The following is a 27,982-nucleotide window of genomic DNA, read 5'->3' on the forward strand; positions in this document are numbered from 1 at the left end:
TCGGGCTCCAAACACTGAACCCGTGCATGACCACGTCCAAAGCAAGGGGAAAAGGAAGGATGGAAAAAGATAACTTGGTGTCCTAAGCCTGATTCTCTTCAGAGAGGAAAACCTCTCCCAGAAGCCCCGCTTCCTTACACTTCAAAGGCCAAACCAGACTTACACATGGACCTTTAAGTCACTTACTGACAAAAGAGAATGGGGCACCACCCGGACTTACAGCAGGCATCATACAGTCCCCTGTGACTGTGCCCAAACCTGTCAGCAAAAAGGAAGAAAACAAGCTGCTGTATCAGCAAGCAGCAGGTGTCATAGAGAAATTCCTGTACAAGTGCGCTTCAAACTCAGAGATGAGGAATAAAATTCAGAAGCAGAAATGTGGTCCTACACTATCAAATACCCTGAGGTGTCTAAGCAGGAAATGTGAATGAATGAGCAGGCTGCTGAGGCCCGTGGAGCCCTGAAGGGGTGTGCCCAGATCACATCTCCAGTTCCTGATCCATTTCATGTCGTATCAAATATCAGCAAACTACAATAGAGCTATCTCCTCAATTTCTACACAGAAGTTATTTGAAAAAGCAGTACCCATGCTTAGGGTTTAACCATTTCCAGAGTGAGAATTCATAAGCAGTATGATTTATAAGAGGCTCGAAATTCTTCAGACCTTAAAAAAGCCTCCCAAAATCTACAGCAAACGCTGTGGCACCTGCAGGTGTACCAGCATAAACACATTATTTACCTAGCTTTGTGTAAAAGACCTGCTAATCACAGATGTCTAATATAAGAATCCCTGTCCTGGGATACTTTCTAAGGCAGTATTATAAAGAAGGGTTTCTACAGACTCTCCACTTCCACTGCTCCACTTCATCCTAATTCAGAAATCTGAACTCATTATTAACCTACTCTTCAATGACTTTTTCTGTTGTTTTTTGACTGCCTGTCTCTAATAGACCATAAGCTCCTGTTTACTTGTGAATACTCAGCGCTTGGCACTCAGGCACATACAACAGATGAACAACCAGCACTTGGTGAATGAAGAGTGAACGTGTTATTGCTGTTCTATTGTTTTCTGCAGAATGTCATTATTTCTATTGTTTTACACAGAATGGGAGTGAACTACACAGGTGGATTCAGACTGACTATAATAGCTTTCCTTACATATTCCATTGCTAACTCCACTTATCTTTAGTCCTCAATCTGTCTTACTTTTTAGTAAGTATTGGAAAAAATCCTTAAGCACTTCCCCATCAAGCAGAGACTCCAAACAGTCCCATGTGAGATAATCAGATCCATGTCTTACCTGCATTCATATCTTTAAACTTTTGCTTTAGCTCAGTAGGAGTAAAACGATACTGATCAAGACCATCATTCCAATAAATTCGGTCCAAGACTTGAAGATCTCCTCCAATCAGCCAATCTCCTTGTTCCATAACCATCTAATGGCAAGAGAAAGAAAATAATTTGTTTTTAACAGGAATCAAGATCGAAATAAGAACATTTCTCTCACACAAGTTATATATACCTATAAATTATGTTCATCTTAAGGTTAATGGTAAATCTGTTTGGCTTATCAACTGAACTGGGAATGAGAAATGCTATAGAATTAGAATACATTTTATAATTTCACAAAAGATTTGTGATACAGCTATTATATTTGCATATGAAATGCAAACAAAATCGAAATGAATAATTATAACCTTTTAAGTAACGAAAACATTCTTTTAATTGTTGCTGCATGTCGATTAACAGAAAAATGGGTCACTCTGCCCGCTTTGTGTTTTCCAATCCTAAACTTTTGAGCAATTAAAGTAATGATGATGAGAAAAGACTGGAGAAACCAGAGGAATACCAGCTAGTGATAAATGTTACAGAGAAAACAAACAGGACACGGGAACACAGTATCCAGGGACAGAGTGAATGGCATTTAAGGACAAAGGAGTCAGTATATCTCAGTTCCCCCACCGACGATCAGATTGAACCTGAGCCCCCTGGAGAGGAAGTGTGGCATCTTAAACACTGGACTGCCAGCAAAGTCCCATATCTGCCTATTTTTAAATTTTAATTGCTCTTTTTTGTCCTACAGAAGACAATGAAATAAAATTTAGCACACTTCCATGATTTAAACAGACACTATATACCTTTTCTAGATATACAAAGCTACTACAATTTCACTTAGGGCTTTTTTTTTTTTTGGCTGCACCATAAAGCCTGTAGGACCTCTGTTCCCTGATCATGGATGGAACCTGGCCCCAGAAGTAAAAGCGCCGAGTCCAAACCACAGACTCCCGGGGAATTTCCTCAGTTTCTCTTACAGTTCAAAGTCTACTTTAAAACAAAGGACAGAAATGTGACTTCAGTGATAATGTTTCACATACAATACATAAAATAACATGAGGCCCTTTGAGGAGACTAAAACTGCACTGTTTGCATACCGGAAACACAATGTTCAATTAAAAGTCCAGCTTAGATCAAATCACCCTGCTGTGGGCTCCCACAGCATCCTGCCCTCACATCCTACCTGTAACTACAAGATCAGTATCTGCTCCACCACCAGATAGCTCACAGCAAGCAGAAAAGGACTGTGCCTGCCATGCACATCACCCAGTGTTCCCAGCACTGGCACCTAGCTCACGGCCTGGCATACAGGAGGTGCTCAAACAATATGTGCTGAACATGTGTCTGCACCAAAATGACAAGCTTGTATGCTCATCACACGAATCTAAGTTCCAGCCTTGATTCTGCAAAATATTAATGGTTCTGATGGCAGAGTTGATATACAGGTAATGCCCCACAGTTCAGCACAAGGATTATTGGCAAATCAAGACAAAACACAGCAAGGTTTACTCAGGACCTTGATATAGGGGTGATTCTTGCATGTTGTTCCCCACTGCCTGGCACAGCGCTCCTCCTTCCTGTGCTCAAAAAACTCTGGATTGCGAAGAATAGCCACCCGGCGGCCCTCATACATCAGCGCAAACGCCGTGCAGCCATCCAGCCTCTCTTTGTCTTCCTGAGTAGCCGTCAGGACTATAGGTACTGACAGGTTAATGACACCCCCTGCAGGGCACAAAAGAAGATAAAGCACACAGCTTATGTTACTCAACAGGTCTCATATCTAGCTTTCACACTTCAGCAGACACTCTTCAAATAAAAGATTTACTACTCCAGTGATAAGTTCTATTGGCACCTGGTACAGAAAATCAGGGAGAGAACAAGCAACAAATCCAGAGTTAAAAAAAACAGCAAAAATTCAGAACATCAATTGTAGCAATATTCTTCACAACCATTCATGAAACTGTCTTTAGGGGGAAGAATCACAGATTGTAACAAGGAAGAACTGCTGGTTAAACCTAACATCACCAAAAATGTACGAGTAAGATTAGCAATTGTGCTTCAGGGCCCTTTCAGGACAAATGAGAACCCTTGCTGATCACTACATTTTGAGTGGCAAGTTACTTGAAGATACTTGCTAGACGCTTGGGTCTAGATCCTTGAGAAAGGAAGACAAAACACTCAAAACGTTTTTTGTTTTTTTTTTTTTGGTTTTTGATCAGAATGGAACTAATGTCAGCTATCAAGGGTGACGAAACAAGTAAATTATCAGTGTCTCCATTTACACCAAAATATGCTGCTGGTGAGACAGAAGGCACATTCTAGGTTCCCAACCTTTCAAGAGCCAGAAGTGTTTTCTTCTTTTCCCACTCATCATGTACAGGTTAGGAAAATAAAATGCATTCTCAAATTCATATGTGGATGTTATTTACGTATCAAAGAGAAACTACATGTTTTTGGAAATCATGGCATGCCTTCTTGGGGCGAAAGATGTCAACAAAATCAGTGATAACTGCTTGACTATTTTAAAATTACCACCACAAGGTAGAGTTCAAAATGGAAAATAAATAGACAGATCTGTACCACATCCAAGACTGAATCATTACTAAGGAGGCAGTCCACAGTAACTTTTACCATTATTTCCAAAGAAGAAAATCAAAAAGTAAAATTCAATCCTTATGTTCTTGTGATAAAGTTTCTTGAGATCAAGGATTAGGAATTACATTTTCCAGTATCTGTTTACTTCCCTGGTCAAAAAAAGTTCTTCATAACACAGAAGAACATGATTGCAATTTTGTAGGGTTCTATGACTTCTTTTTAAATGGAAGTATTGTAGCTGAGGTACAATATTATGTTAGCTTCAGATGTACAACACCGTGATTCAACATTTAAATACAATATTTAAATCATGAAATGATCACCATAAGTCTAGTAATCATTTGTCACCATATAAAATTATTATAGTATTATATTTATGCTAATAAGTATATGCCTATGACTTATTTATTTTATAGCTGGAAGTTTACACTTCTTAATCCCCTTCACCTTAGCCTACTCCCACCCCTTCCCTTCTAGCAACCACGGTTTGTTCTCTGTATCTATGAGTCTATTTCTGTTTTGTTTGTTCTTTTGTATTTTAAATTCCACATATGAGTGAAATCACATGGAAATTTGTCTTTCTCTGTTTGACTTATTTCACTTTAACATAATAACCTCCAGGTCCATCCACGTTGCAACAAATGGCAAAAGTTCTTTCTTTTTTACAGCTGAGTAATATTCGTGTGTGTGTGTGTGTGTGTGTGTGTGTGTCTTCTTTATCCATTCACCAACTGATGGGTACTTAGGTTGATTCCAAGTCTTAGTGATCATAAATAACGCTGCAATGAACATATGGGTGCATATACCTTTTGTAGTTAGTGTTTTTGTTTTCTTCAGATAAATACCCAGAAGAGGAATTGCCGGATCATATGGCACTAGAGTTCTTTACAATTTAGTAATATCTCCTTTACTGTAGTAAATTAATGTTACCAACAGTATACAAAGTTTAAGGTAGCTAGAATGTAATGACAATATCCTAAATACAGATTTCTTTGGCAATTGCTTCAGTGTTTTAAAATAAGAAAACCATCCTTTCAGCCACCTATTTCAGGATTTCTAAACTGGGACCCCCTGATTCCTTGTTAGAACACCTGGTTTAATAAGCAAGCATGGGCTTCAGTACAGCACAATTTAGTGACTATGTACACCTTCGGAAGAGGCTTTCCACCGTGATCAGGTAGATATGGAACAGGGAAACTGCATTCGTTTTTTAAATCCATTTTCAGCCCTAACCCCCAGGTTGTCCTTCTCCCCCACAATAAATCACAATCAGGAAAACTAAACCTGGAAAGACGATCTCAGGATATACTTAAAATATTCAGTACTGATATAATTTAAAGTGCTATCTCCAATTAAGATGTTACCAGTACTCTCTCTAAACAGTGACCAATCCCTGCAAATATGTGCCCTCTTTTCCACACTCAATGCACCTGAATGTCCAAAGTCTTACCATCCAGAAGACAATCGAAATGAAGACACTGCAAGTACTCCCTCTCTCTCATAAAGCCATTCAGCGGGGTTGCCCAGCCTTCTGCCAAAACCTGCACCCACTGCAGATCCACCTAGTAAATGAGACAGTAGAGAACAATGCTCTATTTCATGTACTCAGGAACAAAAGCAGTAATGGTTTTCTGGAGTTTCATTTTGAAAGCAATGGTAGCAAACTTCTCAAGAATGATTATAGGTTATACAAATCTAATAAACAACAAGGGCACTAAGAAAATATGCATTTTTCTTAATAAATTTAAATAACATTTCTAATAAGATTAGCACCTCCTAAACCAGCATTCCTAAAACTTCAATATGTGTAAGAAACCTCTGGAAGACTTGTTAAATAAAGACTATTCCACACCAGTTTCTGATTTAGCTGGTTTGCTATGGGGGACAAAGATTTGTATTTTTAACAGGTACCCAGAAAATGTTAACAATAAGGTTCTAGAAACTACACTCTGACAACCACTGTTCTAAACTAAAACAAACTTTAGATAAAAATACTTACCAAAAGTGTCCCTCACCAATGACATTCATTTTACAAACACTGTATTATTTCTTGAACTTTAAGATTTCTAGTGTATCCAATTAGAATATTAAAGAATTGATAAATTAACGATGAATTAATGTAAGCTGGTGGGGGGCTTCCCCAGTGGCTCAGCGGTAAAGAATACACCTGCATTTCAGGAGATGCTAGCTCAATCCTTGGGTTAGGAAAATCCCCTGGAGAAAGAAATGGCAACCCACTCCAGTATTCTTGCCTGGGAAATCCCATGGACAGAGGAGACTGGAGGGCTACAGTCCATGGGGTTGCAAAACAATCAGACACGACTTAGTGACAAAACAACAATGTAAGCTGGATATGCTCACTTTTAACTTGGTATATATATGTATATATATATAGCCATGATTCTCAAAAGAGACAAGATAAAGCACCTGGCCAAGAGGTGTGCAGTAAGATGTGGCTTACCATGTATTCCCAATGTATGCTGGCCAGCATGTTCCACTGAAAAATCAAATAATGGCAAAGTACACCCCTCCTTCAATTCACAGGAAAAAATGATATTCAGGCACCAAATTGTTTCAAGTTCTCCTCTAATTAATTTTTCCTAAGCCTCTGACATGGCCCCTATTTGTCTCTACTGGAATCCAATTCTAGATGGTATCTACTATAAACTGAATGTTTATGTCCCCTCCAAATATGTTGAAGCCCCCAAGGAGGTGATGAAGCTTAAATGAGGTCATAAGGCTGGGTCCTCATCCAATAGTCTGGTGCCCACATAAGAGAAGGAAGAGATGCCAGAGCTCGACGCTCACCCTGAGTATATGGCGAGAAGGTGTCTGACAGCCGGAGAGGAAGGGAGCCTTGTCAGGGGCCCAGTCAGCCAGCACCTAGGTCTTGGACTTTCTTTCTTACAGAACCGTGAGAAAAGAAATGTCTGTTGTTTATGTCACCCAGGCTACAGTTTTTGTTGTGGCAGCCCGAGCTAATACATTACATGATGTAGCCTATGTTTTTTTAATTAATTATTTTTCATACTGCTAAGCAAAGAACAAACCACTGTATTGAAAAAGGTTCACATTTGAAAAAGCTACTATCTTTTTGGGTTACAGAGTCTGACTGACCTGGATTCGGATTCATTCATTCTCAGTTTATTTCTTCTCTTTCTCCCCCTACCCTAATGCGTGTGTGTGTGTGTGTGTGTGTGTGTTTATTCAATTGACACGAAGTCTGTTAGTGACAAAATCTGTTGTTCCTTAGTAAAGTCAGCTTTGAGTGACTCTGCTCCCCAACTTCCCCTTCTCCTTGCTCCCTGCAACATGTCTTAGCTTCTGGTTAGAAACCCAATCACACAAACCACCTAGACGATGTACTCCTATCAGGAATTTGAGTAAGTCTTTGAAGAGTCTTTCTCCAGCCTCAGAAAGTTTGGGGGTTTTATTTTTCCCTTCCTCCTTACTTTCAGATTTGGCACTTTCCTGGGTGTCTGGGATTTTTACTACACTAGAAGAAAGGCTGGGAAATTCTATTCCTATTTTAAGTTCTTATTTCTAAACCTATTTTTAAAGTATATCTGAATGATACAATTTAAAATTCTCTAAAGATTTGAAAGTGATAAATTATAATCTCCACTGTCTTCACATCTAGTTTAAGCAATTTCTTATCGGGAAAAACACCTAATGATATTATTAGAGCTACAATATACAACATAATTATTCTTCACAATATAAGAAAGGGAAAATCGGGGTCTTGGCAAGGGATTAGGAAACAATGTTTAGGGAAAAAAAAGTTCATTTTAATTATTAAAGGCTTTTTACTTTTTAGAATCCATTCCTTCTGATAAACCTAAAATCTTATATAACCTCTATTCTTTGGTATTTCAAAATAAATATTATGAGTAAAATAAAATCAAAGCCATGGTAATTTGGGAATATGGTTTTATAAATTAAACATATTTCCCATCCCTGGAAATGGTGATATATACAACTATGACGACCACCACCACCACCAACACTCATGCCCTCAAACCAACAACTATCTATAGGATTAAAGCACTTGATATGGAAAAAGGACAAAGCACTTACTTTATTAATTTTCAACGCTGGCAGTGTTTCTGCATCTGTTTTTGCCAAATGAAGTTTATTTTCTGGCACATACAGTTCTTTCACTTCATAAGAGGCATCCACAGGTACAATATCCTACACATTAACAAAAGCAAAATTAAATGCTTGATCCAACAATTTAGAGTTCTCCAAAAGGTATGTTAATGAAGGAAATTAATGTTTCAAAAAGAGATTTTAAAAACAGTATGAGAGGGATTTAATCAATTTTCCTAATGACGGTTGGCCTACTCCCAAGCAGATAACATCCCACATGCAAGAAATCATCACACGTAATTTCCCACTATTGAGTGTGAAAGAAATTCCCACAGTGTACCATGTATGTCAAAATCAGGCAACTACACAGAGGTGACCTCAAGTAAGGAATAATGATTAAAAGGATTCAGAAACAAACAAACAAAAAAAGCACTCTAAACATCATCACTATTATCTGTAACATATTATGGAACCATTTTATTCCAGCTTCCGTACACAACTTTATCACCAGCCTCACTAACACCACCTAATTAGCCACGTAATACAGTACTCCAGAGCACGTCAGCTCTATTCCCACCACCGCGGTTTGAAAAAGAGCACTCTCTGACCTCCTATGAAGTGCATTCTGGAAATTTTATCCCAACTCCAAGTACTCATTTATATCATACTGGGACAAAGCTTTTTCTCATTTATCCCACAAGTATCTATTTGTGATGACCCAAACTTACACACTGCTCTCAGACACTGCTCATCAGGTGACCTTCACAAGGCCTGTTCACACCTGTCATTTTCCTAGGAATAATTATCAAATGTGTTTAATTACTCTAAATTTTTAAAGTCAAATCAATCAAGTAACCTCCATAAGCATATAAAACTGGCACTGATAAGTTTTTCCTATATGTCTAAGCAATGTCTCATTTAAAAATACATTAATTCTCAAGAGAATGATAAGACAAACCAGACTGAGAAAAAATATCTGCAAAAGGTATATCTGAAAAAGGAGTATTATCCAAAACATAGAAAGAACTCTTAAAACTCAACAGTAAGAAAAGAACCCTATTAGAAAATGGGTCAGAGACCTGAACAGACACCTCACCAAAGAAGTTATACAGATGACAAATAAGTATATGAAACAATATTCTACATCATATATCATCAGAAAAATGCAATTCAAAACCACAGTGAGATAACCCTGTTAGAATATACTTATTAGAAGGGTCAAAATCCAAAACACTGAGCACATGCTGACAAGGAGGCAGAGCAACAGGAACTCTCACTCACTGCTGGTGGGAATGCAAAATGGTATAGCTGCTTTAGAAGACAATCTGTTTTGAGCAAGCTCTGAGAGTTGGTGATGGACAAGGAAGCCTGGTGTGCTGCAGTCCACAGGGTCACAAAGAGTCAGGCACGACTGAACAACTGAACTGAACTGAACCATACTCTCGCCATGCAACCTAGTCATCATGCTCCTTGGTATTTACCCAGATGAGCTGAAAACTTATGTTCACACAAAACTGCCCAAACTTGAAAACAAGCAAGAAGCCCTTCAGAAGATGAATAAATAAATGGCAGTACATCCAGACAATGGAATATTAGTCATTCAGCCCTAAGAAGAAATGAGCTATCAAACCATGAAAAGACATGAAGGAAGCTTAAAAGCAGATTATTAAATCAAAGAAACCCACTGGAAAAGGTTACATACTATATGGTTCCAACTATAGGACATTCTGAAAAGGCAAAACGAGGATGAGATGGCTGGATGGCATCACTGACTCGATGGACGTGAGTCTGAGTGAACTCCGGGAGTTGGTGATGGACAGGGAGGCCTGGCGTGCTGCGATTCATGGGGTCGCAAAGAGTCGGACACGACTGAGCAACTGAACTGAACTGATGGACACAGTAAAAACATCAGTGGTTGCCCAAGGTTACAGGGGAGGGGAGAAGAATAGGAAGGACACAGGGGATTTTCTAGGACAGTGAAGTTATTCTGTATAATACTACAATGGTGTGTAAATGTCATTACACAGGTGTTATAACCCATACAATGTTCAACCCTAATGTAAATTATGAACTATGGATGATAACAATGTATCAGTGTTGTTGTTTAGTAGCTCAGTCGCATCCCACTCTTTATGACCCCAAGTGTTTAAAGACACTACCTACTGCTTTTCCCAAGGAAAAAGTTTGGGAAGAAACTTCAACTTATATTCAGACTTATAGAAATATCTTCAGCAGACAGAAAAACCAGAGTCAGACATGTGTCTCAAAACTAGATGACCTCATGAAAGCCTGAATGCCACCACTCAAGCAGTCTTTATGGGCCCTGTGAATCTAGAAAGAATTATTCTCCTACATTTCTCTGATATTCTGTTCCTTCAAAGATGGAACACATGTGCTAAGTTACTTCAGCTCTATCCGACTCTTCGTGGCTCCATCGACTGCAGCCCGCCAGGCTCCTCTGTCCATGTGATTCTCTGGACAAGAATACTGGAGTGGGCTGCCATGTCCTCCTCCAGGGGATCTTCCCGACCCAGGGATCATATCCGCATCTCCTGCACTGGCAGGCAGATTCTTTACCACTACTGCCACCTTGGAAGCCCATAAAGATGGAACAGCTCTGGCTAAGTCATGTACCAAAACCAAGTTCCTCCTGCCAGTAAATTCAAGGCCTCTGATCTTTCTCAGGAGAAACTCAAGAATGAATGAGAAGAGTAAATATGAAGAACGAAAAAAAAGAAATAATGAAATTAAAAGACATAAATAAAGGAGCACTGCTTGCTACCATGCCATGTTCAGCCAGCTCTCTGGGGGCCCTTTGTCCTTCAAGAATCCCACTGCTCAGAGGAAAGCAGAGAGTGTGTGTTAAACACAAACTGTGCAGAGAGCTTCATAAACCTTCCACACCTCCTTTTGAAATTAAGCCTGCAGCAGGCACCCACAGCAGAAGACTACTTATTGTGTTTACTAACAGTAAACACTACATGAGTGACTCAAAGAATAATGGTGAAGGAGGAGAGACAGCTTCTACCAGCTGCTTCCATTTTCTCTTTATAGATATTAATACAATACAACAAGGTAAAGTCTCTTTTTAAAATCTAGCAAGAGAAACAGCTTAAGGTAGTCCATTCTATACTTCTAACTCCAGGAATTATTTTTAATACATTTGTTTGAAATAATAAATTGTTTAATTATTTTTATAAAGAATAATTTATAATAATTTTATAAATAGTTAAATTAAATAAATAGTAGCAAACACCCTCTTCCAACAGCACAAGAGAAGACTCAACACATCGACATCACCAGATGGTCAACACCGAAATCAGATTGATTATATTCTTTGCAGCCAAATAAGGAGAAGCTCTATACAGTCAGCAAAAACAAGACCAAGAGCTGACTGTGGATCAGATCATGAACTCCTTATTGCCAAATTCAGACTTTAATTGAAGAAAGTAGGGAAAACCACTAGACCATTCAGGTATGACCTAAATCAAACCCCTTATGATTATACAGTGGAAGTGAGAAATAGATTTAAGGGCCTAGATCTGATAGATAGAGTACCTGATGAACTATGGACGGAGCTTCGTGACATTGTACAGGAGACAGGGATCAAGACCATCCCATGGAAAAGAAACGCAAAAAAGCAAAATGGCTGTCTGAGGAGGCCTTACAAATAGCTGTGAAAAGAAGAGAAGCAAAAAGCAAAGGAGAAAAGGAAAGATATAAGCATCTGAATGCAGAGTTCCAAAGAATAGCAAGGAGAGATAAGAAAGCCTTCCTCAGCGATCAATGCAAAGAAATAGAGGAAAACAACAGAATGGGAAAGACTAGAGATCTCTTCAAGAAAATTAGAGATACCAAGGGAACATTTCATGCAAAGATGGGCTCAATAAAGGACAGAAATGGTATGGACCTAACAGAGGCAGAAGATATTAAGAAGAGGTGGCAGGAATACACAGAAGAACTGTACAAAAAAGATCTTCACGACAATGGTGTGATCACTGACCTAGAGCCAGACATTCTGGAATGTGAAGTCAAGTGGGCCTTAGGAACCATCACGACCAACAAAGCTAGTGGAGGTGATGGAATTCCAGTTGAGCTATTTCAAATCCTGAAAGATGATGCTGTGCAAGTGCTGCACTCAATATGCCAACAAATTTGGAAAACTCAGCAGTGGCCACAGGACTGGAAAAGGTCAGTTTTCATTCCAATCCCAAAGAAAGGCAATGCCAAAGAATGCTCAAACTACCGTGCTGAGGTCCAGCCCCGGCTGATCCAGGGTATTCGAAGGGGAGACGGAGTAGGCGACCTATTTATTTATTTATTTATTCAGAGATATAAAGAGTAATAGAATGAGGATAGCTCAGTAGGAAAACTCAGTGGAGAAAAGAAGCTGAATAGCTTGGTTTACATGGAAAATCAATATAACCCGTGACACCAGGTTAGCTCTGACCACGGAGGCCACAGGCGCCCTATCGAATAGTGGAAGGTGCCCCACCTTAGACACCTTCTCGAGTGGGTCTTAGAAGCCCAGGCAAATAAATGGTCGCAGAGGATATCCGCGCTCCAGATGGATACTCAGCTGGAAGTTAAAGGGAAGAATGACATGGGGAGACCAAGCGTTGGTGAGCAAGGCCCATAGCTTTATTTTCAATAGGGGCTTTTATACCCTAAGTTACACATAGAGGATAATAGGGGATACAAAGTCAGCAGTCTTTGATGCTTATCAAAAACCAGGGTTTCTTTCCTGCAAATTTATTGTATACAAATGGTTTAGGTGATTTACATCATCTTTTGGCCAGAAGGCCTATTAACATTTTATGACTCTTGACAAGGACTTATCAACCGTAAGACTTATTTTCTCTAAGAGTAAGTAATTATTTTAAGGTTTGGCGCCATCTTCCGAAGATAAAATTACATTCCTATAGGGCGGATGTGTAATGGGTTTACAAAGGAAAGAATTTATTACCTTAAGGGTCTAAAGTTACTAACACCAAGGCCACTACTTATTTTTTCTACATACCAACTATATTAATTAATACACATTCAAGGATACAATTCAGGGGATGTGAAAACTTGGCAACAAACATTGGCTCATCAATGAAATCTTTAACTAGTTTTATTTTGACAGTTTCTAACTCTCTGAGAGGCTCTAAGCTATTTGAATATCTTTTTTTTTTTTTTTTTTCAATTTTATTTTATTTTTAAACTTTACATAACTGTATTAGATTTGCCAAATATCAGAATGAATCCGCCACAGGTATACATGTGTTCCCCATCCTGAACCCTCCTCCCTCCTCCCTCCCCATTCCATCCCTCTGGGTCGTCCCAGTGCACCAGCCCCAAGCATCCAGTATCGTGCATCGAACCTGGACTGGCAACTCATTTCATACATGATATTTTACATGTTTCAATGCCATTCTCCCAAATCTTCCCACCCTCTCCCTCTCCCACAGAGTCCATAAGACTGTTCTATACATCAGTGTCTCTTTTGCTGTCTCGTACACAGGGTTATTGTTACCATCTTTCTAAATTCCATATATATGCGTTAGTATACTGTATTGGTGTTTTTCTTTCTGGCTTACTTCACTCTGTATAATAGGCTCCAGTTTCATCCACCTCATTAGAACTGATTCTTAAGCTTCCTGTGCCTCTCGAGGCTGGGAGACTGTAAACAATCGTATGCATAGCTGTAGGTGTCCGGGTAAACTTGTCAGGCGAGTTAGAGAGCCATCTGAGGGGTTTGGATTTAAACACTCCTAACTGCCCAGGAACTTTATTAATTGGAGCTGTAAGTTAACTCTTTGACAGAGAGAGCGAGATGGTGGTGGGGGACAGCCCCCAGTAAAGTCAGAGGTGAGAGCACAAAGCAATAAAGTAGGCAGACTCTGGTTTTATGGGGGAAGATGCTCGAGAATATCCGGGGGGACTCCCGAGGCTCGATCCCGCCTTTGCGTATGCCGAGCCTCCTTCCTCATGACCTTTGTCACGAGTGGAATGTCTCTCTCTGGCTCCCGGCACTACCGCACAATTGCACTCATCTCACATGCTAGTAAAGGAATGCTCAAAATGCTCCAAGCCAGGCTTCGGCAATACGTGAACCGTGAACTTCCTGATGTTCAAGCTGGTTTTAGAAAAGGCAGAGGAACCAGAGATCAAACTGCCAACATCTGATGGATCATCGAAAAAGCAAGAGAGTTCCAGAAAAACATCTATTTCTGCTTTATTGACTATGCCAAAGCCTTTGACTGTGTGGATCACAATAAACTGTGGAAAATTCTGAAAGAGATGGGAACACCAGACCACCTGACCTGCCTCTTGAGAAACCTGTATGCAGGTCAGGAAGCAACAGTTAGAACTGGGCATGGAACAACAGACTGGTTCCAAATAGGAAAAGGAGTACATCAAGGCTGTATATTGTCACCCTGCTTATTTAACTTATATGCAGAATACATCATGAGAAACGCTGGGCTGGAAGAAGCACAAGCTGGAATCAAGATTGCCGGAAGAAATATCAATAACCTCAGATATGCAGATGAAACGACCCTTATGGCAGAAAGTGAAGAGGAACTCAAAAGCCTCTTAATGAAAGTGAAAGAGGAGAGTGAAAAAATTGGCTTAAAGCTCAACATTCAGAAAACGAAGATCATGGCATCCGGTCCCATCACTTCATGGGAAATAGATGGGGAAACAGTAGAAACAGTGTCAGACTTTCTTTTTTTGGGCTCCAAAATCACTGCAGATGGTGACTGCAACCATGAAATTAAAAGATGCTTACTCCTTGGAAGGAAAGTTATGACCAACCTAGAAAGCATATTGAAAAGCAGAGACATTACTTTGCCAACAAAGGTCCGTCTAGTCAAGGCTATGGTTTTTCCTGTGGTCATGTATGGATGTGAGAGTTGGACTGTGAAGAAGGCTGAGCGCCAAAGAATTGATGCTTTTGAACTGTGGTGTTGGAGAAGACTCTTGAGAGTCCCTTGGACTGCAAAGAGATCCAACCAGTCCATTCTAAAGATCAGCCTTGGGTGTTCTTTGGAAAGAATGATGCTAAAGCTGAAACTCCAGTACTTTGGCCACCTCATGCGAAGAGTTGACTCACTGGAAAAGACTCTGATGCTGGGAGGGATTGGGGGCAGGAGGAGAAGGGGACGACAGAGGATGAGATGGCTGGATGGCATCACTGACTCGATGGACCTGAGTCTGGGTGAACTCCGGGAGTTAGTGATGGACAGGGAGGCCTGGCATGCTGCGATTCATGGGGTTGCAAAGAGTCGGACATGACTGAGCAACTGAACTGAACTGAAAGAAAATGTGGAAATGAGAAAAACCCATCACCCTTCTATTTGGTTATCAACATCATTTTTGTATATTTCCCTCCAAATGTTCTTCACCCATAGGTGTATCATAGAGCAACTGGTAGTTTGATCAGTTTGTACAAAGTCTATTACTCCATCAACCAGAAAATAAAAATTCAGAATCCATGTTTCCCGGAATATATAACGTGCATTAAGTGAACTGCACATGCACCCTTATGTTCAATTAGTTTCTTGGGTATGTGTAAAGCTCTCAAAGGTGCCTTGAGAAACACACATTTTTGCAAAATAAAGAATTCAAGTCTTCCACAACAAATGCTAAAATTAAAAGTTACACAGTCAGACATTCACTAAGGCTTTTGAGAGAAAGAGTATGATAAAATTTCACAAAACACCACTTGAAATTAAATGTTTATATGAATCACAGAAAAATCAGAGGAACATCATCTTCAAAACCAAAAAGATACAATAAAGCAACAGAGGTCTATAGGTCACTTATTTCTGATTTGGCTCCTTAAGGCCTGAGATCAAATTTCTTACTGTGCAACCTTGAACAGGTTATCTACATTTCTCAACTTCTTTCTCAGCTGTTTAACAACAACAAGGGTATGAGTGTGTGTATGTATATAATATATATATGTGTGTGTGAGTATATGCATATACATATATATAGGTACATGGCTATGTGAAAAATGACTTAAAGTATATCTGTGGGGGCTCACATTTACTGGATGCTAACAACAAACCCAGCAATGCCTTAAGGGCGTCACATGAATTAATTCATTTAATTTTCATGCAATCCTACCTATGAAAGTAAAAGAAACTATTGCTATTCTTCTTTTACAGATGAGGAAATTGAGGCTCAGAAGAGGTTAATAACTTACCCCAAATCCCTGCTACACTGTCTTCCAATGTGCTTAACACACAATAAATACTCAATAAATAATAATTACAGTGTGCTTGCTACATGCCAGGAACTGTTCTAAGCATGCTACATTTATTAACAGAAGTCTCAGAACAGTTTTGAGATAGGTACTATTTTTATTTCCCATTCCACAGATGAGAGGATCAAAGCCAAAGAAATTAGGTTATTTTTTCCAAGGTCATATAGTTAATTGATAAGTGTTGAGGCTGGGATTCCAACTCAGGTCCCAACACTATTCTCTTCCAAATAAAAAAAAAACTAAAAAAAATTTTTAATTAAAATAAAACCTTTACTGTTTCTCCCATAAAACTAAGTTATGAAACATTTTGTCACACATAGTGCTTAGTTTATTTTCATGATTTTATTAAACATTTACAATTCCCAGGGTTTCAGCATGTGATCTTTCTGTGTTAATAAAGATCTAGACAAAAAGTAAAGATATTCAACATTTCAGTTACACCTAAACATTTCTATTAATAATAAGTGAATTATTTTCAACAAACTTTCTCAAGCCCTATCACTGTAAATAAATCGAACACCTCCATTCTCACCACTTTGGATCCCTTAAAACTTTAAAAAACAGAATCCACAGTCTGGGAATAAATGACACAGCAACTCCAGGGAAGAGAAGGATTTCACTGATATAAACAACTCTACCTAAAGCTTTCTTTGGCATCTGTGAAGCCCATACTACTTTGTAAGGATGGGATGCCTCTTTCTTGATGGGTATTGATGACTCTCTTCCACCCTCACCCCTGCTTTACCACTAACAGCTGTCAACCATCCTGGAGGGTCAGAGGAGCGCACCCAACAGACTAAATCTTTTGATCTCTATTGGATACAACAGGGCATTTTTAGCTGGTTTGCTAAGCCAGCATCCCTAGCGTCAGCCCACACACGCTAATGAGGAGCAGCAGCGCTGCCCACTGCGGCGCTCCCAGCACAAGGCAGGCTCTGTCCTCGCCTCGCCTCGGACCTGGACCCCCCCTTCTGTATCACATACCACACTGGAGTATGCACCCCAGTATGTGAATCTGCCTCCTCCAAGGAGAGTTTGTTCAAAATAAGAGCCGAGAATCAACAAAGGTTTCTATACATCATGTCCATTTCCTGCCAACCACACCCTCAGTGAAAAACCAAAAGGTACAAACAGTTGGTGAGCGAATCCAAGAGGACTTGTGAACATGGAAGAGAGCAGTATCTCTATTATAAGCCTGGCCAAATTATTTGTTTAATGTTTTGTATACTAATAATGCCATAGCTTTAGGATGAATGCATTTTTAGTAACAAGCCATTTTATCTGCATGAACATAGAGGCTATGATCATTTTTTTTTTAATTTTTATCAGCCACGCCACGTGGCTTACAGGATCTTAGTTCCTCAGCCAGGGATGGAACCTGGGACCCCTGCAGTGGAAGCTCTGAGTCCTAACCACTGGATCACCAGGGAATTCACCTATAATCACTTTCTTTTCAAGAAAGAGGGAATTTAGAACTTCTCTGGCAGTCCAGTGGTTAAGACTCCAAGAAAGAAGGCATTTTTTTTTCCTTTTATCAAGAAAATAATTTTAAATTATATAAATGTTTATTCATCATTAAAACTTTAAAATTTGAGTATTAATTTTTTTCATTACACGGCATGTCACAAAATTCTTTCCTTTTCAAAATTCACACTCAGCAATTATTTTAAGATGAATTTTAGCCTCATAACTTAAATATAAAATTCTTCTGATGCCTAACTAATGGCAAAATAAAGGTTTGAGAAGTTGCCACTGTTTTTCTCTTCAAAAACGTACATAAAGCAAATATTTTTGGAATGAACACAAACACAGCAGGAGTCAACAGGAACATGGAACACGTTTGGAAGAAGCAGGTTCTCTGTAGACTGAACATGTAGAGAGGAGAGAACTATCAGGAAGACAAACTGTTTTTAAAATATGGACACAGCCAGTTTCTATCACATTCTACAGAAATATTTTTAGTTTCCAAAACCATGATTAAACATCAAAAAAGATCAAAACCATCTCAAAGTGAGACAAGATATGTGGATAACAGAACATGAAGTCTCTGCCACATGAGCTATCCATTTTATTTGGGATTCATTAGGATTCCCAGAGATACAGCTATCAGAAAATGTGTTCTTCTGCAACATGTACATATAAAACCCTTTACATCAGGAAGCTTCCTTTAAAACAAAAATAGATCACAAGCCAGGTCAGGAACAGGTGTTTATGCACCTCAACTCTTCAGTTCAGTTCAGTCGCTCAGTCATGTCCAACTCTTTGCGGCCCCATGAATTGCAGCACGCCAGGCCTCCCTGTTGATCACCAACTCCCAGAGTTCACTGAGACTCACATCCATCGAGTCAGTGATGCCATCCAGCCATCTCATCCTCTGTCGTCCCCTTTTCCTCCTGCCCCTAATCCCTCCCAGCAACAGGGTCTTTTCCAATGAGTCAACTCTTTGCATGAGGTGGCCAAAGTATTGGAGTTTCAGCTTTAGCATCAGTCCTTCCAATGAACACCCAGGACTGATTTCCTTTAGAATGGACTGGTTGGATCTCCTTGCAGTCCAAGTTAACTCTGATCTTAACAGCTCCACAGTCACCATTTAAGGGTAAAGAGGAAACAGGGCTACTCCTAGGAGTTCTCGTGAATAGGAGATTAGCTAACAATTTACTAGGGCCCTCCCTAGTGGCTCAGATGGTAAATAATCTGCCTGCAACACAGGAGACCTGGGTTCGATCCCTGGGTGGGGAAGATCCCCTGGAGAAGCAAATGGCAACCCACTCCAGTATTCTTGCCTGGAGAATTCCACTGACAGAGGAACCTGGCAGGTTACAGGCCATGGGGTCGCAGAGAGTCAGACACGACTGAGAGACTAATTGGCTGATTAACGATTTACATGTTTCCATTAATGAGGTAGGTCTAGAAATACTCAAATATTAATTTAAATTTAATATGTAACATAGATACACAAAACTTTTTTGTTTATTTGATTGACTAAATACAATCTAAGACCTAACGTGTTGTATTCATATCTTTGTTCAGAGACAACTGCTCGTTTTTTCCTGGAAACTGGCTGGTAGAACATTCACTACCTGAAAATAGTAGTCCTTCCCTTCTCTTTTTAATGTTCCTAACTGTGAACACGTTAATAAACAGAGTGACTTCACATTTTAAATTGTTCCTTTAAGTATATTCTGAACTTTTTCTTAAGCCAAATCTGCTCAACAGATTTGAACGCTAGAGCTCAATCATTTTTTTATGTAACTATTAAATTTCTATTATCTAAACTACATGCATCCCAAGCATGAACACCAAATGACATTCTGGCATCACTTGAAAACGGAGCTGCAAAGTCTGGTTTTATGTACAGTATAAAATCCATTTAGAGCACTAAACCACCATTTCATAAAAAGACAAACCTTTAAATAATTTATAGCACCACTAAATCTAGAGTTCCTAGTAGATTTAAAAACAGTATTTAAAATATCACATTAGATTAAAACCATCAGCAAGAAGCCTACTTCCTTATGTCATAACCCGCCAAGTGAAAATGCAATACCAGCAGGCCATCTAGTGACCATTCAAGGGTTAGGAAAAAAACTTCAATGAATTTTAAAACCTTCCGTATTTTCCAGTGTCTTCTATCTTCTTAAATAAAAATGTGCGAACCAAAGCACACTGAGAAAATAAAGATGCTCAGACAAAATACTGAAAAATTAAATATATAAATGACTCCACTGTCTATTCCAATTTTACTACATAAGCCAGATCAAAAGAGAAATAAGACAATCCAGAGATGCCAGAACCAAAATACTCTTCATCCTAAAATAACCATTGTAGAGCACCCTCAAAATATTTTTTCTCAGCCTATTATACAGAGTGAAGTAAGCCAGAAAGAAAAACACCAACACAGTATACTAACACATATATATGGAATTTAGAAAGATGGTAACAATAACCCTGTGTATGAGACAGCAAAAGAGACACTGATGTATAGAACAGTCTTATAGACTCTGTGGGAGAGGGAGAGGGTGGGAAGATTTGGGAGAATGGCATTGAAACATGTAAAATATCATGTATGAAATGAGTTGCCAGTCCAGGTTCGATGCACGATACTGGATGCTTGGGGCTGGTGCACTGGGACGACCCAGAGGGATGGAATGGGGAGGGAGGAGGGAGGAGGGTTCAGGATGGGGAACACATGTATACCTGTGGCAGATTCATTTTGATATTTGGCAAAACTAATACAGTTATGTAAAGTCTAAAAATAAAGTAAAATTTAAAATATATATATATTTTTTTTCTCAGACAGTGAAAATCAGTTCCATATATTAACAATGATAAAATAAAAATTTGTATTATAAAGCATCCACCTGCAACACAGCAGACCTGGGTTTGATCCCCGGGTTTGGAAGTCCTCTGGAGAAGGGCATGGCAACTCACTCCAGTATTCCTGCCTGGAAAATCCCATAGACAGAAAAGCCTGGCAGGCTACGGTCCATGAGGTCACAAAGAATTGACACAACTGAAGTGACTTTGCACATTTGACCCCAATAAAAATTTTCCATTTCTTTCTTAGATGGACTAATTTTTTGTTGGTAGTAGAGAATGCTGAAGAAACAACAGCTGGTAGAATTCATTTCATTAAGTCTCTCCAATACCAAGCAGCAGACAGAAAAAATTCCACCCATCACCAGGGGAGGCAGCACTTCTCAATCTTGGGACAAATAACTTCACCTTCCTGAATTTGTTTTCTCATCAGTAAATCGAGGAGAATTACAACTACTTATCAGAGTCTTACAAATTCAATGCAATAATGCTACTGAAGCGACTACCAAAGGCTTTTGCACATGGTAAGAGTCCTCGCAGGAGTTCTTGTTGCAGGTTTCCACCTCTGTCCATGCCATCTCCTTCCACTCACAATTACATTCTTACACGTAATGCTGGTCAACACAGACCCACCAATAAATTTTCACATCCCCACTCACACACACTATAAACCTATGGAGATTTGGTTACTATTCTCTGCTTTAAAATCACTGTATTCAACATATTCATTCTTTCCACTCCCAATCTATATTTGTGACATTTGGCCACCTAATGCAAAGAGTTAACTCACTGGAAAAGGCCCTGATGCTGAGAAAGATTGAGGGCAGGGGGAGAAGGGGATGACAGAGGATGAGATGGTTGGATGGCATCACAGGCTCAATGAACATGAGTTTGAGCAAACTCCAGGAGATAGTGAAGGCACAGGGAAGCCTGGAGTACTACAGTCCATGGGGTCACAAAGAGTCAAACACAACTGAGCAACTGAACAACAACCTACCTTTGGAAACCCTAACAAATGTCTTTGTGATGACAATGAGGTTCAACTGCACTGGCTACTCCTGGATCACCATGTAGAAAGTTTGTTAGAAAAAGTGCACACTATAGTAAGTCGCCTGTGATCAGGGTGCTGCAGGCAAGCAAACTCCTTGCATCATCACAAACTCTGAGCTGAATGTCAAGTATTCACTGGTTTCCCCATGTGCCCTAATGCTCATTTGAGATTCAACTTCGTGAGAAAGTCAATCAAAAGAGAACAAACATCAAAAGAGAAGTAGTTATGTATGTGTGTGAATGTCTTTCTTGAATTTTTTAAAAATTCTATCTCATGTTATAAAAGAAAAGAATTTATACAGTCATTCTAGCTTATAATTATAAATAATGGTTGTAAGAACCAAATATCCAAAAATAAAGGTTGTAAGGGACAAAGCTAGTGGAGGTGATGGAATTCTAGCTGAGTATTTCAAATCCTATAAGATGATGTTGTTAAAGTGCTACACTCTATATGCCGGCAAATATGGAAAACAGCAGTGACCACAAGACTGGAAAAGGTCAGTTTTCATCCCAATCCCAAAGGAGGGCAATGCCAAAGAATGTTCAAACTACCACACAACTGCACTCATTTCACATACTAGCAAGGTAATGCTCAAAATTCTCCAAGTTAGGCTTCAACAGTACCTAAACGGAGAAATTCTAGATGTTCAAGCTGGATTTAGAAAAGGCAGAGGAACCAGAGATCAAATCGCCAACATCCCTTGGATCATAGAAAAAGCTAGAGAATTCCAGAAAAACATCTACTTCTGCTTCACTGACTATGCTTCACAGCCTTTGACTGTGTGGTGGTGGTTTAGAAGCTAAGTCGTGTACAACTCTTGCGACCCCATAGACTTTTTAGCCTGCCAGGCTCCTCTGTCCTGGATTCTCCAGGCAAGAACACTGGAGTGGGTTGCCATTTCCTTGCACTGTGTGTATCACAACAAACTGTGGAAAATTCTTAAAGAGATGGGAATAACAGACCACCTTACCTGCCTCCTGAGAAACCTGTATGCAGTTCAAGAAGCAACAGATAGAACTGGACATGAAACAATGGACTGGTTCCAAATCAGGAAAGGAGTACATCAAGGCTCTATATTGTCACCCTGCTTATTTAACTTACATGCAGAGTACATCATGCGAAATGCCAAGCTGGATGAAGCACAAGCTGGAATCAAGATTACAGGGAGAAATATCAATAACCTCAGATATGTAGATGACACCACACTTATGGCAGAAAGCGAAGAGGAATTAAAGAGCCTGTAGATGAAAGTGAAAGAGGAGAGTGAAAAAGCTGGCTTAAAACTCAACATTCAAAAAATGAAGATCATGGTATCTGGTCCCATCACTTCATGGCAAATAGATGGGGAAAAAATGGAAACAGTGACAGACTTTATTTTCTTGGGCTCCAAAATCACTGTAGATAGTGATTGCAGCCATGAAATTAAAAGACACTTGCTCCCTGGAAGAAGGACAAACCTAGACTGTGTATTAAAAACCAGAGACATTACTTTGTCAACAACAGTCAAAGCTATGGTTTTTCCAGTAGTTGGATGTGAGACTTAGACCATAAAAAAGGCTGAACATCAAAGAATTGGTGCTTTTGAGCTGTAGTGTTGGAGAAGACTCTTGAGAGTCCCTTAGACTGCAAGGAGCTCAAACCAGTCAATTCTAAAGGAAATCAATCTTGAATATTGGAAGAACTGATGCTGAAGCTGAAGCTCCAATACTTTGGCCACCTGATGTGACGAGCCAACTAACTTGATGATGGGAAAGATTGAAGACAGGAGGAGAAGGGGATGGCAGAGGATGAGATGGTTGGATGGCATCACCGACTCAATGGACATGAGTTTGAGCAAGCTCCAGGAGATGGTGAAGGACAGGGAAGCCTGGAGTGCTGCAGTCCATGGGGGTCTCAAAGAGCAGGACACAACTGAGCAACTGAACAACAAAGGGCCAAAAATTAAGGTTCATGAGGCAGGAATCTGTACTGTGTAATTCACTGCCACATCCACAGTGGTTTGCAACAGTGCCTAGTATGTACGGCACCAAGTATTTGCTAAATTAATTTACAGGATGGATCAGTACAAGCAGAAATACATACTTTTAATGTGAAGTGAAATAATTTCCTTAGGAAAGCATATAATTGAAATCTTTCCCCAAAAGAAGGTGGTACCTGAAAAAGCAACTGCATTAAGGAAGCTTTTACATTTCTTTTGTCACCACCCAAACGAATAATTTTTCAAAAGAAAATTTCTATCTTAAACTAGAATACTGCCAGAATATCCTTCTGCTGTAAAATTATTTATATTATACTTGAGGTGTAATGAGGACACTTGAAAGTAAAAGCCAGAGGCATGTGAAAATGAGTCCTAGGAATTCAGGTACTGGAGTCCTAGACACAGAATCCAATATATTCATGAGCAGGTTAGCACAGATCTCCGAAATACTCATAGGTTAACTGTGTGAATACAATTAGATGACATATACACTCAGTGCAAAGACCAAGTAGGAAACCACCATAGCAATTCAAGGGAGAACTGGTTAGAAGCTAAAGTAGAAGAAAGACCACTTTCCCCCAGTTCTAACCATCAAAGCAAATACTTTAAAAAACAAAGCCCCACATACATGTCCTTTACAACAAGCATTTATTAGACATTAGTTCCTTATCTATTCCTTTTTTCAAAACCTTGAAACTGTCCAATTATAAGACTGTCTAGCAAGCACAATGTAGACTAATAAAAGGAAGAAAAGACCATAACATAGACCACATAAAAGGAAGAATAATAGGTACAATCATTAATTAGGAACAAACAAATTAGGAGCAAGGCAATAATTAAGGCCACAGAGACTAAGGCAAGTAACAGCATCAAAAAAAGGAAAAGAAAAAAAAAAGAACAGGTAAACACTGTAGTGAAAGATATAAGAAAAAAATGCAGCTTCAAACCAAACTATGGAGAACCTTGAACACAAGTCACCTTAATCCTACAAACACTGGGGAAAATCATTACATATTTTAGAGTAAATGACAGAAAGGATTAGACTACATTTTAGAAAGATGATTCTGCCAACAACATAAAATGGAAGAAAAGGCATACAGAACTGAAGATGGAGTGACCACTTGAGGGAATATCTAGTAGAGTGAGCCTGAAATTACAGTGACAGTCAATCCTGCCTTTTTTACCACTGGGTTGGGGGGGAAGCAAAATCCTGTGCATAACAGACATCATGTGAGCCTGTAGCTTCACTTTACAGAATCATGGTTAAAAATAAGTCCATACAGTGAAGAATCTTGGATTGAATCAGAGAACAGGAAAGGACATTAGTGGGAAAACTGGTGAATTTTGAAATTTTGAAATTAGTGAAATCCAAATAAGCTTGTGCTTTAGTACCAAGGTTAATTTCTCAGTGCTGAGAAACGATCTATGATTATGCAAGTTATTAACCTAAGAGGAAGCTAATGAAGGATATATAAGAACTCTGTCCTACTTTTAGACTCACAGAAGAGTCACAGAATTTTATCAAGATAAAAAAAAAAAAAATCATCTGACCACTACTACCAAAAAAAATAGCCTCTGTGTACTAAAGGGTCAAATTCAAATGATGCTATTCTGAGCAGGGCCCCAAAGAAGTGTTTAGGAATTGAAGGAAAGAAAAGAAGGAAGGAGGATGGCCATCATCTATTAAGTAACTAGTCCCTTTTAAGTGTCTGAACTATCTGGAATTATCTAAAGCCCATAAAATGGATTCAGTGATACATGAACCAAAATTTTACAATATCTATGTGCATTTTTCTGAAGTTTCATAAAACACATAAGAATCACTAGTTAGATGTAGAAAATAGATAATTCAAACTAACAGAAAATAGAACTATGTATAACTTTCCAACATTGATATGACAAGTCTTAAGTTAAAAAAGAAGATATGGGTTCAATACACAAAACATACAAACAAAATTATATCAAAATATAAAGGAAGGAACTTCCCTGGTGGTCCAGTGGTTAAGAGTCCACCTGTCAATGCAGGAGACATGGGTTCGATCCCTGGTTCAGGAAGATCCCACATGCCACGGAGCAACTAAGGCCCTGTGCCACAACACCTCAGCCCACATGCCCTGCCTACTGAGCTCATGACCCGAACTACTGAAGCCTGCACGCCGGCCCGAGAGAAGTCAAGGCAATGAGAAGACCGTGCATTGCGATGGAGACTAGCCCCAGCCTGGTGCAACTAGAGAGAGCCTGCATGCAGCAATAAAGACTCAGCACAGCCAAAAATAAATTTAAAAAGAAAGAAAAAATACTGAAAACACAGCTCAATGAAAATGACACAGAATACTTACTGTGCGTGCCTGCTAAGTTGCTTCAGTCATGTCCAACCCTTTGCGACCCCACGGTCTGTAGCCCTCTAGGTTCCTCTGTCCATGGGATTCTCCAGACAAGGATATTGGAGTGGCTTGCCATTTGCATCTCCAGGGGATCTTCCCCACCCAGGGACTGAACCTGCGCCTCTCACATGTCTCTCCCTTGGCAGGCAAGTTTTTTACCACTAGTTTCACCTTACTAATTTCATACAAATTTATAAGAAAACTATAAACAACCCCACAAAGGAGAGTAAGGACAGACAGTACACTGAAAATGCAACAGATCTCACAACTGAACACCACCTAACAAAGAGAAAGACCAGCTAATCTATAAAATCAAACTTTCCTGAGCCCATCACAGAGCTGAGGTCCTAACGCAGTAACATGAACTGCTTCCGAAGAGTGACAAGTCCCACCAAAAAAAGTCAAGACACATGAATTATCTCCCTATAGTAGAGGATGGGAAGAAGAGATGGCTATAGTAAAGACAGAAAGAAGAAAAAAGCTTTAAAGATTTAAAAACTCCAATGGCTGAGTGTGGACTTGTGTGGCAGGTTGTTATCACTGGGAACTCAGACACTAGGAGTTCTGCACTCACCCTAAGCGGGCCTGTAACAGGTTTGCAGAAGGAAGATGAGGAGCAGGTCTGGAGACCAGAGAGTGACCTCCCTCAGTGGTGTAGGCACAAGGCTCTGCCTGTCCCCTGCAACACTGTCTCATCCAACACAAAAGCCTTAAGCTGATGGGGGATGGCAAGGACCCCTCACTCCGCCCAGGGTCCACTGTTTTGGGGGAGGTAAGCAAGTGAGCATGTACAGATGTGAGAGTTGGATCATAAAGAGAGCTGAGCACCAAAGAATTGATGCTTTTGAACTGTGGTGCTGGAGAAGACTCTTGAGAGTCCCTTGGACTGTGAGGAGATCAAACCAGTCATTCCTAAAGGAAATCAACCCTGAATATTCACTGGAAGGACTAAAGCTGAATGAAGCTGAAGCTCTAATACTTTGGTCAGCTGATGCAAAGAGTCAACTCATTTGAAAAGACCATTATGCTGGGAAAAAAATAAAGGCAAAAGGAGAAGGGACCAGAAGAGGATGAGATGGTTACATAGCATCACTGATTCAATGGACATAAATTTGAGCAGACTTTGGGAGACAGCGGAGGACAGAGGAGCCTGGCATGCTTTAGTCCATGGGGTCACAAAGATTTGAACACAACTTAGCGACTGAACAACAGCAACAACAGAACCAAGTATGGTCCACCAAAAGGAGGTAGAAGAAACTGTCTTGGCCCAAGACCCTGAACCAATACAAACCAGGGATCTACACGTAAGGAGCACAAGACTCATCCTCCAAGACCTCCCAGGTTCAAGGAGAGGCTAGCTACCATGCAGGGAGGGGAAGAGACATTGAGAAAGAACCCCCTCAAGCCCTAGGGACATAGGTCCTGCTTAAGACTGAAGCTTAGGACTTCCCTGGTGGGACAGTGGATAAGAATCTGCCTGCCAAGGCAGTGGATACGTGTTTCATCCCTGCTCTAGGAAGATCCCACATGCCACTGAGCAACTAAGCCTGTGCGCCACAACCCCCTAGCCCATATGCCTAGAGCTGTGCTCCACAGCAAAAGAAGCAACCGCAGGGAGAAGCCCGTGCGCCACAATGAAGAGTAGCCCCTGCTCGCCACAGCTAGAGAAAGCCCATGCAGAGCAATGAAGACCCAGCGCAGTCAAAAAATAAAAAGAAGTTAATTAATTTTAAAAATATTGCCCCTCCTTTATTAAAAAAGAAAAAAGACTGAAGCTGGAACTTCAGTAGATCTGGAAACCACCACTACTTCCCCATCATTAGCCCAGCTGCTGCTGCTGCTGCTAAGTCACTTCAGTCGTGTCCAACTCTGTGCGACCCCATAGACGGCAGCCCACCAGGCTCCCCCGTCCCTGGGATTCTCCAGGCAAGAACACTGGAGTGGGTTGCCATTTCCTTCTCCAATGCATGAAAGTG

At 39.9% G+C, this 27,982-nt stretch overlaps 1 protein-coding gene across 4 annotated transcripts in view; it reads right to left on the reverse strand.

Moving 5' to 3' along the window:
- The window catches only part of PAPSS1 (3'-phosphoadenosine 5'-phosphosulfate synthase 1), a 120,005-nt gene that overhangs the window by 50,109 nt on the left and 41,914 nt on the right, over positions 1-27,982 (reverse strand). For all 4 annotated transcript variants that reach the window (XM_055587914.1, XM_055587912.1, XM_055587913.1 and 1 more), the window contains 4 exons: positions 8,008-8,121; positions 5,381-5,492; positions 2,852-3,057; positions 1,301-1,436 (listed from right to left, as the gene is read on the reverse strand). In XM_055587914.1, the coding sequence (XP_055443889.1) occupies positions 1,301-1,436; positions 2,852-3,057; positions 5,381-5,492; positions 8,008-8,121 (568 nt within the window). The remainder of the gene's footprint in view (positions 1-1,300; positions 1,437-2,851; positions 3,058-5,380; positions 5,493-8,007; positions 8,122-27,982) is intronic.

This window comes from Bubalus kerabau, chromosome 7 (genome assembly GCF_029407905.1).
Source record: "Bubalus kerabau isolate K-KA32 ecotype Philippines breed swamp buffalo chromosome 7, PCC_UOA_SB_1v2, whole genome shotgun sequence".
NCBI lineage: Eukaryota > Metazoa > Chordata > Mammalia > Artiodactyla > Bovidae > Bubalus > Bubalus kerabau.